The sequence below is a fragment of the Carya illinoinensis genome, chromosome 3 (assembly GCF_018687715.1).
Source record: "Carya illinoinensis cultivar Pawnee chromosome 3, C.illinoinensisPawnee_v1, whole genome shotgun sequence".
Classification (NCBI taxonomy): domain Eukaryota; kingdom Viridiplantae; phylum Streptophyta; class Magnoliopsida; order Fagales; family Juglandaceae; genus Carya; species Carya illinoinensis.
Window position 1 is genome coordinate 8,489,072 of NC_056754.1, and position 12,029 is coordinate 8,501,100.

At 32.0% G+C, this 12,029-nt stretch overlaps 1 protein-coding gene across 1 annotated transcript; it reads right to left on the reverse strand.

The window, feature by feature from the left end:
- Nucleotides 1–6,527: 6,527 nt before the first annotated feature.
- On the reverse strand, nucleotides 6,528–7,412 carry LOC122304433 (serine/threonine-protein kinase CTR1-like). The gene is made up of 3 exons (XM_043116713.1): nucleotides 7,152–7,412; nucleotides 6,876–7,040; nucleotides 6,528–6,735 (listed from the first exon to the last, which is right to left on the reverse strand). The coding sequence occupies exons 1-3, from the start codon at nucleotides 7,388–7,390 to the stop codon at nucleotides 6,528–6,530; spliced, it is 612 nt and encodes a 203-aa protein (XP_042972647.1). The 5' UTR covers nucleotides 7,391–7,412.
- Nucleotides 7,413–12,029: the final 4,617 nt, after the last annotated feature.

The window sequence follows — 12,029 nt, forward strand, 5'->3', positions numbered from 1 at the left end:
TATCGAGAATTAGGAAAAAGATGATTACTGTTATAAACTTATTTGTATGATTATTTTTAGCCGTTAATTATGACTTAAGTTAAACATAAACCGTCTTTGTACTCCTATATATATGGGTATCATTCACTTGTATAAGTTCAAGGTTTTCATTATTGAATAATGTACAACGCTTTCTCTTTCAATATCATTTTTCTTTTAGTTTCATAACACGTTATCAATACGAATGTTTGTTGATTCTGAAGCTAACGGTCTTCTACTTGAAGGAAGTTTTTCAATATATTATTTACAGTCTCCAAGGTGAATATTAAAGACTATATTACTTATTATTACTTAATAAAATTTTACATTTATTTCTATAGTTTACATTTCAGTTATATCTATGGTGAATTAATATTTCCATAATTTATTTTTTAGTTATATCTGTGGGGAATATTATCTATGGTGAATAAAATTTTCATAATTTACATTTCAATTATATCTGTGGTTAGTTTTTATTCACATAGTTTATATATAAGTTCTATTTATTTTTTATACTTGTTATGAATTATTGATGATAAGATTCATCTTGGAATAGAATTTGAACATCTTAGAAGGATCGCTCTAGACCAATAATTTTATTGAGTATCTCATAATAAAAGATCTATTGATACTGTGAGATAGTTTAAATGAGCGATACATGTACCAAAAGATTGGGATCCTTCCAAAAGCTCATTATGATTAATGTACTTGAAGTTGCATAATTAAAATTATGTAGAGAAAATCCACTAAAAAATATTTGTTTAAAATGAATGCCTCGAATGTGCTCCTGAAGTAGCAATATCGAGTATGAAAGTTCACAAGATATTCTAAACTTATATCTTGTCTTCTGGTGTCTGAGCAAAATAATGAACTTTTATTAAAAAATCATCAGTCACGTCCTAGTAGTTCAACATCATTTCCTGAAGTGAATGGTATTAGATTTATATGATTCCCTGAAGCGAATGGTACATTTTTTTTCAAAGAAACCAAAAGCTTGGACGTGGTAATGAATATCTTTATACTACTTCTATGATTTCAGGCCAGAAGCTCGCATTGAAAAAACTACCAGCTTTCTTTTTAAGATGATATTATACAACTATTGAATCAAATATTATGATGTATCAAAAATGATATGATTCAAAATATTTGTATGTTTTTCATGATTAACTTGATCATCTAAAATCAATTACGATAACTCAAATAATTTTCATATGGATGTTTATAAAAGAACCAGAAGATTCTTTTACTATAAAGTCTTCCTACCATGAGCAGAAAGAAAAATTTGCTTAAAACAAATAAAATAAAATAATTCAATGTTATTTTGATTATCATAGGTGAACTAGAAATTCAGATGATAATTAATTTATGGATACAATAAGATAAAAATGTCTCATATTCTAGCTGCTAAAATCCCAACGAGAATTGAAGTCCTTATAGGACAATTAAGAAATTTAGCAGTCTAATGAACATAAGGCATGTCTAAAAGCATGGGAGATCTATTGATACAAAAGATAAAGCATCTCGAAAGAGAAAAGTACAAAAAAAAAGAAATTGGTGCTCCTGAAGAAGCTGTACCTCCAAAACAAGAAATAAGATTCATCCAAACTTTCTGTATAAAATTCTCTCATAATAAAATCTTCTGAAGAGTATAATCCTCCTGAAAAGTATCTCCTGAAGAATAATCTTCTTGAAGAGGAAACTACTGAAGAGTACCTCCTGAAGAGATTTTTAATGAAATGTCTTCCCTTGAAGAGGGACAGGTACCTGAAAATAACGAGATCTCGATACATTTGATGAGTATTGGAAATATTCTGAATAGAAATAAAATCGTTGTCAACAACGTATTTTCATATAAGATAGCACTTGACATTATCAGAAGTAACAAAGAAAGTGAACAAGAACAGTCGAAAAGTACCGACGTAAAAGTAGTGGCCAAAATTGAAAAAAATAATTCCTGTAGAATTGATATCACTTGTAAAATGTAATACATATGAACTTGTAGTCCAAACACCTAAAAGGTGATGCTTGTTGAATATCAGTGGGTATTTGTATAAAGGAAATGAAAATGTAATATATAAATTACGAGTCGGTTTCTCACAGAAATAATATTGATATGTTTTTAAAGTGGATGAAATTATATTGAGGTTTTTATTAGCTTGATAATTACCGAGAGTTTAGGTATACATGATTAACTGCATATTTACATATATCACTAGGTATGAAATGCATGAAGCATATAATCCTAAAGTACTTATTCTATCAAATTTAAAAAATCTTTATATGATTTAAAACAATCCAAACACATGTGGAGCATGCTATTTTTCATATATTTTTAGTATCTAGATTAGTTTTTATTGCAGTTTATATAGATGATTTAAATGTCATTAAGGCTTCAGAAGAACTCATAAAAACTGCACATATTTGAAATATAAATCAAAAACCTTTTCGCCTTCGAGGATGAGATGAATGAAATTATTAGTTCTAAAATACCATTTCTTAAATGCAATTAGTATTTCAGATTCATATTATGGTTTTGTAAGAAATGTGCATGATTAAAGGAGAAATAAAATGAAGTACACAGAAAATCTACCAGAAGATAGAAACATAAAGTGAATATTTGTGAAATATTATTTTATTATCTCGAAACAAAATTACAAAAATTTGAGGCTCTTCGCCTCATTCTTTAAACGATCTTACTCTTCATAAATTTGTATAGCATCCCTATCTAAAGGAGTAGACAATCGAAAAAAAGAGTTAAGCAAAGATTTTAAATTCCTATTCTCTTACTTTATTACTCCTACCTTTATGTTGGACTCAAGAAGAAGTCGCTGAAAGATAGAAATTTTTTCGTTGAGTTTGTTAACCTCACAAGTTTTGAATTATAGTCGCTGAGAAAATACAACAATGGTTGATGAATATCGGGTATCGAGACTCACAAGCTCACAGATAGCATTATCATCTGACATATTAGTCAGATCATTTTTGTATTATATTATAGCACATATGGTAGAAGCAGAAACATTTGGTGAATGAGGTGTAGAATACCTCATATATTGGTCATGAAAAGATTGCAGAGTAAGAATACAGACTAATTACAGAAAAGTAAAGAAGATGGGATGTGAATGAAGATGAGCTAAATATTTCTTTTATAGAGAAAATTATGAAAGTAAGACAAAATTACATATATTGATAGAAGATACACTAAACATAATATCTTATAGTTATTTATTAGGTCGTGAAATTAAAAGCAGTTTGCCTCTACTCTCTTAGAAGTTGGATTTTTTCAGATATCTAAGACGAGATTAAATGCAGATTGTCCTTATTCTCTAAGTATTTTGACTTCTTCAAATATCCGTTGCTGCTGATCCTGAAGATCTCGAGCATACTGTTTTAGCGCTTTATTCTTCTCCTTTAGTTTCTTGTTCTTACGACTTTTTGTAGAGAGCTTCTAACTCAATTAAGATATTTGATTATTGAGTTGGTTGACCTTATTCACTTTAGCTAATAACCTCCGAGACATCGTCGTAACAAAAGCAAAATATTGAGCACTAAGAAATCTTGATTCTGAAACAACATCAGAATAACTCATTTCAGGAAAACGAATCTCTGCTCCTATCATAAGAGCAACATCGTCAGGTGAGTAAAAGGAGGAACAAAGCATCTCTATTACTTCACAGTATCTCTCGTGAAGCATCTATCTACAAGAGACAAGAGATGTAGCATCATAGCCTTGCGGCGCTTGACAGCTCTAGAAGAGCTGTAAAATCCTGCGGTGTTTGTCTAGTCTAAAAAAGTTGCCACCATTTTTGTTGAATATGAACGTTGGCGGTTTAACTTTGATGATTTCTCTACTAATCATGTTAGTCACAAGAACTCCAGAAGAGCACAACTCTAGAAGAGTAGTGAATTTAATATTAAAAGGATCTTAAATTAATATAACGAATTTGTTTATTAAAACATTACCAACTGCATCATTTAAAGAGTTGGTACACAATATTGAGATGTATCAACGCAAAAACTTTTCATTATAAAGTCTTGAAGCACTCTTATATGGACAAAACTCATCTCCTGAGTAATCCAATGGTTGTTCGATTACCTGATGTGCAGAAAGATCCATTTCGTTCTTGTGAAGACGATGAAGAAATTCTTGGTCTTGAAATGCTTAATCTTAGTGCAATTAAAACCCTGATATATCTTGCAACTTACACTCAGTTTGATATTGCATTTTCAGTTAATTTAATTTACTTGCAAGATATAGTTATGCACAAACTTAAAGACATTTGAATGGTATTAAACATGTTATTCGTTACGTCCAAGGTACGATTGATATGAGATTATTTTATCAACATGGATCAAGTCTACAATTAGTTAGATATGCAGATACAAGTTATCTTTCAGATCCACACAGAGGTAGATCTCAAACTGAATATGTATTTACTTATGAAAATTCTGCTATATCATAGGGAACTGTCAAGCAAACACTATCTGCTACCTCTTCAAATCACTTAGAGATTATCGCAATTCATGAGTAGAAATGTGAAATTGATGTCAAGCAGATACGGTCAAGTGATAATTTGGCAGATTTATTCACTAAGGCATTACCAAATGTAACATTTAAGAAGATTGTGCAGAACATTAGAATGCAGAGACTTGAAAATCTATTATCATGCATTTTTCAGGGAGAGTAAATGTCTTAAAGACTTGTGTTGATTGTATTCTTTTTCCTTCGTAAAGATTTTATCCCACTGGATTTTCCTTTGCAAGGTTTTAATTAGGCAATCCTAAAGCGTTTGGCGGTACATATGAATACTGTACTCTTTTTCCTTTACCATTGATTCTTTTTCCATAGGGTTTTTCCTTGGTAAAGTTTTAATGAGGCATGCTCTTTATGTATGATCATCCAAATAGAGAGTGTTATAAACCTACTTATATGACCACCTTTAGCAGTCAATTATGACTTAAGTTATATATAAACCATTTTTGTACTTGTATATATAGATATGGATATCATTCATTTGTATAAATTCAAAGTTTTCGTTATTGAATAATAATATTTTCTCTTGTAATATCATTTCTCTTTTTATAACAATGACATATTTTTGTGGTGAACGTCCCAATATATAAGTAATTAGGGTTACCCTACCAAGTAGTACTACATAGTATTTTCTAGCAGTACCCTTATACATTTACTCCAACATAATTAATTAGGAAAATTTTTCTTGTCATCTTCACACTTCACACATCATACTTATTTTAATTTTTTATTTTTTTATAATAAATATATAGTGTGTGAATGATAAATAGAGTAGTATTTCTCGATTAATTATATGTAGTCAAGCAGTTTTGGGTCAGGCTCGCGATTCGGATCTTCGGTCTTTAACTTACGCACTTTAAAAAAAATACAAATAATCAAGGCCTTGATGGAGGCCCAAGTTGAGAGAGAGAGAATGAGAGATCACTCAGATCTGGTCAGATACCCAGTATGAGGATACGTGGCCTCAGCCAAGAGTCAAAAAGACTACTCTAGTTTTTTTTTTTTTTTTTTTTTTGGAGGGTAGACTACTCTAGTTTACTAATGGAGAAGTTGGCCCCAAGATGGAATACTTGCCACGTGATAGAAAATAAAGAAGTGGGATTGCCATAAATTCAGATAGTGTCCTTTAATTAATATTAGTCTTCGGTAAATGTCAATTTAATATTTAAAAAATGACTAGACAAATTATCAACTTTTAAATTAAAAGAAAATTATATATATATCTTCTATATATAAAAAGTGCCTATCAAACATAATTTTATTGTTTTAACAGAAAATCTTGTTTTTCCGTTAATTTTATTATTCCCGTTAAGTATCGGTTAAGCCACCGTTTGTGGCAATTTGTGTCGTGTACTGTGAATGTAAAGGATCGATGTATTTGAATTAAACTTCATTAAATCCTGTATTTATTTCCTTCAATATCTCTTCGTCTTCTCTCTTATTTAAGTACGACGACGAGACCGCTTCGATTTTCACAATCAAAAACACTCCCATTTCAGAAACCACGAAAGCCAAGACTGATCAGTCGGTAAAAACTGAAACTTCCTCATCCCGTAACTTGGAGAAGAGCTCGGGATCCGCTGCTGAAAATAGCGGAGCATCATACGATTTGGCCAACCCCCAAGTAGTACTAACGTCGTCGGTGGCCCAACCGGGATCAACAATTAAATCGGAAAGGAATCATATATCGAATTTGAAGGCTTTGACCGAGGAATCGGAGGAGAAGTCCGTGGGAGTGAAAGAGGAGCCTCCTCGATCACCCAAGAAGGAATCATTTGTGCTCATAGTGGATGATAATTACGACGTGCGAAAGCGAAAAAGGCGTGAGCATTTTAGATTTTTATTTTTGAACTTTTTTGTCGAGAGCTTGTAAAGCTGTGAACGAATATCTATTTTTTTTTTTTTTAATGGTGGGTGGGGATGTTATGCAGGAATTCAATGATCTCTATGGCTGAGGTCAGCCCTGTTTTGCTTCTCAAAAACAGAGCAAGCTCTTCTGAGGAGCCCTACATCGTGTTTTTCGCCAGCCTCCATCCCGTTGGCCTCTGTTGGTAAGCCTCCCTGCAATATTTTGTTTCCTTCTCAAGAGCTTGTCGGCTAGAAGAATCTTGAGAAGAAAGTACTCAGAACAATGATTAGCTTGCATAACTTCAACCTTCAAACCTGCCAACTGGTAACTTCTTCTGAATACCGCGTCAAAAAAAGCATTACAACAATGAACCCATCTATATTTAGTGTGGGAGAGACTTCTCAAAACCAGTTAAGTGAAATTGCGACTTAATTAAAAATAAATAAATAAATAAGTCAAATTCGTGAACCTAACTGCATAGTGCATTCCATCACCTTGAAAAGAATGGCACGATGCCTACAAAGTCCGATAGAAAGACTGCCAATAGGGAGCACAATGCATTGCTGAAATTCCCTCAATCTCTCACTAACTAATTTCCAGCACATGTGGATATCTCCTTGCTCCACTGGAAAAGTGCCCCTTCAAAATTGGAAAAATTTGAAATACATAAGCCAATAAACTATCTTCATTGTTGAAATTTACCAGCGCCTCCCCCAGCCCCTCTAAAAAATAAAAAAGGTTGAAACCTACCCCATGTAGATAGCAACAAGTTTGCCTAGCTTCTCCACCAACATTAAGGTATTCTCTGAAGCACAATACAATTCTTGAGCTTTATCTTCAAGTTCCTTAAGGCGAGAGTCCCCACGTCTATCAACAAGCACCACCTCCATAGACGTTTCACTGGGGTCAATTGCTTTAAGCGACATCAATGGTGGCAGCCGCCAACCTTTCTCTACATCATTACACATCAGCCACAGATACGGATTCATTCCCAATATGTTCTAGAAACCGTCTGATATCTTGTCAGTGTAAGACAAGCAACCACTAACCTGAACAACAAACAAATTTACATTCGTTGAAAGATGATGTAGAGAAAGTTAAACGCTTAAAACATTCCAAATAGCGGTAGAGCTAATTCAATAAAAGTTTAAAGCGTTACTAAGTAACTCACAATGATCACAAGTAATTAACTTTATAGTGTAGCAATATATTTGTAAGGCCACATGGCTCAGTAGATGGAATGAAGCAGTATATAAATTCTAGATAGTAGCTCAATGTGAAAAATAATAACGGATATGCATGCATGCGAGGCCTAGAGAGAGTACCCAGAGACGATATGAAACAGTTTCCGCATCCAAAGCCAGCACCGGTCCACCCTCAACCATGAGCAAGGGCTCACAAGCGAGACTGGCTTGGGAAGCAAGCCTCCTAGCAAGAATAAGCTACAGATAGTGACTCTCCCTCACACTCTGTTGCATGTGGCGTTGCTGCGTGTAGGAGGAAGATATGCGGCGGTGGCTAGCTTGGTAGGGTGTGTTTCTACAAGTAGAAGCTTGCCGTGCGTGTGGAGCAAACACGGTGGCTGAGTCAAAGGAGTTTCAATGTTTTTAGTATAATTACATTTATGCCCTTTTATGTTATAATTTATAGTCGATTATATGGGACAGTTTTTTTTTTTTTTTTTTTTTTTTTTTTTTTTTTTTCACGTGGGTTTAATATTAAGGGAGGATTTGATCTTATTGTTTGAAATAAATCTGATCTTAAAAGTTTATTGTTTGAAATGAACCTTTAAGGTTATTTTTTTAGTTATATCTATGTGATTAAAATTATATTTGTAAAATGAAAGAATATGTTAAGAATATTTAAATCATATGGGTATTATTATATGCTTTGTGAAGTTGAATACTTATGTTAATTAAAAGAAAGTAAGCATATTTTAAGAGATAGGGTTTTCACGACTTATTTTATGGAAATTTAAAGTATCCAAATTATTCCTTTTTTTATTTTTTATAATATGTTTTTAGTATTTTAAATATTATTCGACTATGTTCTTCTTTATAAATTTGATTAAGTAAATATTGAAGAATTTATAAGGTGACAGCATTTTAGGGTTAAGAGAATTTTAGGCTCTGAATAATTAAAATAAGTGATTTGAGTATTTCAAGTATAAATAAGTGATAATTATTTAATTGGAGATTTACTCGGGGTACATGAATTTTTATAGGTGAGGATTGATATTCGTTGGCTCTATTGTGAGGAAATTCAAAAAAGTTAAGAAGTACAAGTAAGCGGGTTCATATACTAACTTTGCACAAAAGAAATGAAATGAGGTTGACTTTGAAAATATGCACATTTATTTTTATTTTTTAAATAAATCTGAAAACGACCTCATATGTTTGTTTTACATGTGCATAAATTTTATATATGAGAATATTTTATGTGATGACTGGTGTAGACATGAGTTAATTTTATACATTTTATTTTCTGAATTGAGAAAAAAACGAATACAATATTTTTTTAAAAAATGTTGCTTTGATTTAATAAAGATATTCTGATTATTAGATCTAAAAGTTTTGCTGTGATTAAATGAAGATGTTTTCATTCTATTTATTTCGAACAGTTTTCATAAAATTGTGGGCGATGTTGGATCGTCATCCTAGAATTAAAATTATTACATCCTTAGTAATAAAAAAAATTAATTTTTAACAAAAAAAATTAAATATAAACTAAACAAACGTGTATTGCACGTTGATTTCACCTAATATATATATATATATATAAATAAGTACATGTTAATTGGTTGGTACTGGCTTGCTTTTGATAAAGCAACAATTTTCTGTCCCCGATCTCCAAAGAATAATGCAATGTCCGTTACTAACACCACAATTGACAACCCACGCGTATTTCGTTTCGGTATAAAGCCTCAAGGACAAATGATCATAGGATATTCCTGAAAAAAAAAAAAAAAATTATATGTGTTAATCACCTACTCCTTTTCAGGTCTCTCGGCCGCGTGGTGACATTAATTATCAAATCTAAAGTATTATTTCAATAAAAAAAAAATAACTCGTTTTGACCGGGAAATGTCCAATATTATTCTGCAAAGAAAGATGGATATGGAATTACGGTCCATACGGATGCTTCATAACTTTTAGGAGTTTAAACTATAATTTTTTTGTAAAAGAAAACGGAAATGTAGCCTCCAAAATTTCTTTAAAATTTTAGAGAATTAATTGGTAGTTATAAAGGAGAAATAATATTTACAGTAATAAATTATGTAAGTGCTATATAATTCATTTAAAAAAATAAATAAATATGAGACCATTAAAAAAAACTAAATTTTTAATAGTACTGAATCTTACTCTTTATCAAAAGGATGAACTTTGTTATTCATCATCTCAAACATCAAATTTATTTTTAGTTTTTATTTTTTCTTTTAAACTAATTAATTGAATCCTTCTACTCGTCATCCATATACCACACATTTGATAAGAGGAAAAAAATTAAAAACTAAAAAATTATGTGTGATGTGTGGATGATGAGTAGAATTTTTTTATTTTTTATTTTTTATTTTGATTTTGTTTAATTCATCTAATTTATATATGATTTCTTTTCAGTTTCGCTTATAATAATTGTAATATATTTTAGGATCAACAATGTCACTATTCATCCTAAATTGTTCCATTCATCTTTAATCTCACTTGTTAATATATCATATTTGAAGTGATCTTATTATAATATTCCTATCATTAAAATAGAGGATAATTTCAAATATTACATATCAAGAAATATAATTGACACGGGAAAATTTAAAATGAAGTACATCATTTTTCTTTTTTAAATTTGAAGCTACTATCCGCATTATTCAAAAGCATTATTTGAAAAAAAAAGTATCTTTAGATTCATGAATAAATATTATATTTAATTTGATGCCATAACTAAAATTATTAATGTGAATTAATTGTGGTTAAGAAATTAGGAATAAATTTAATTAAATATCATACGTCAATGACTCGTTGTTGAGATCTATATATATGATAAGAAGGATATATATGCTTGAGGCGTAGAGCAGATTTTTATTTTATTTTTATTTTTTTAAAGTTGCGAATTGCTTTCATCAATTCAAAGTAGATATGAGATGTTCAACCAGAACCCAACTATATTGTATTTTTTACGAGTAAATTAGATTACCAAATGAAAAAAATGATCATTGATAATTGGGATCTCAATGAATATTTACAAAAATACGAAATTATTCCATAGAAAATAAAAATAAATCGAGAAATGGAACCAATCCATAATAGTAATGGAGCAAAAGCTTAACATAATTTATTGGATTAAATTCTAAGCAGACGGTTTTTATTTGATTATGACCAAAACTCATGTTTTGAAATTAAAAATTTACAATTAAAGTAAATTTTTCCGAGAATTCTATTACAATTAAAGTACGTCAAAGTCACCGTTTGGAAAGTTGAGCTAGTGGCATCGATAGTGCGCTACTGCCCTTGCTACTCTCCATCAATTAATTAATGCTGAATACAAAACGAAATAAACCAGTACTGGTCAAGCATAAAGCGGAACCATGATCCTGACCCATCTTCCGTCTCTTGCATGTACAGCGTCTGAATGCGCTCTAATACTGGTGAGGAAAATCCCAAAAAGAGGCTTGAGTCTTCGAGAATGCATGAAATTAATTTCCTTTGGAGTTGCTGATCAACTTCACACACCTGATACTAGCCTACATTCATGTTACAGTTGATGTGACACTTTTGTCAATGTTTGTTGTGACAGTAGTCCGTGATGATGACCGCATTAATGTATTTTCTTCATCCTATTTCTCGCTTAAAATGGCTGAAGTTGATTGCTTCTCAGACAAAATAAATGGCCCAATATTTCCCGGTCAAAGGGCACATACTTTTTTTTTTTTTTTTTTTTTTGAAAGAAATCACCATTTCATTAAACCAAGGAAGATGGAGTTACATGATTACAGGGAGGTCCAAAGACCACAACAACCGAATCCTCCTCTAGCCTAAGGGCATCCTTGGCCAGATTGTGTGCCATTTGATTGCCACACCTCCTGACAAAAACCACAGACCATTGGCCTAACCTGGAGAGTACCAAACCAGTGTCATACATGACCATTCCCACCCTATCCCATCTCTCAAGCTGATGATTAATGCCATTCACTATCTGCACAGCGTCCCCTTCCAGGATGACAGGGCTGAACTCCATGTCCCTAGCCAGAGAAGCTGCCTGGAAAGCTCCTAAACCTTCAGCCAATAGAGGGTCAGGAATGCTTGAGATAATGAGCTGCTTTGTAACTAAGATCCTGCCCTCATGGTCTCGGGCCACCAGACCAATGCCAACCTTAGCTTGAGGCACATCCACAGCAGCATCCCAGTTGATCTTAATAGAGCCTGAGGGAGGAGGATACCACCCAGTCATTCGAGTACTAGAAGCTTGAGGAGTACTTTTCCTACTTCCTTGGGCCTCCTTATAAGCTGCAAGTGATAAAGATGCTTGACTCACCACCAGGTTGGGATGCATGAAGGAACCCTCAAAAACCAGTTTATTCCTTCTAAGCCATATGTTCCTGGATATGACTGAAAACAGTTCCATTAGAGGTTG

What these genes read in the sequence shown, in the direction of transcription:
- LOC122304433 (XM_043116713.1), bottom strand. Translation starts at nt 7,390, where the DNA reads ATGAATCCGTATCTGTGGCTGATGTGTAATGATGTAGAGAAAGGTTGG. An exon ending in CTTGTTGCTATCTACATGGG is followed by an intron (nt 7,041 to 7,151) that starts GTAGGTTTCAAC and finishes CCAATTTTGAAG; the next exon opens with GGGCACTTTTCCAGTGGAGC. An exon ending in GTGATGGAATGCACTATGCA is followed by an intron (nt 6,736 to 6,875) that starts GTTAGGTTCACG and finishes CGCGGTATTCAG; the next exon opens with AAGAAGTTACCAGTTGGCAG.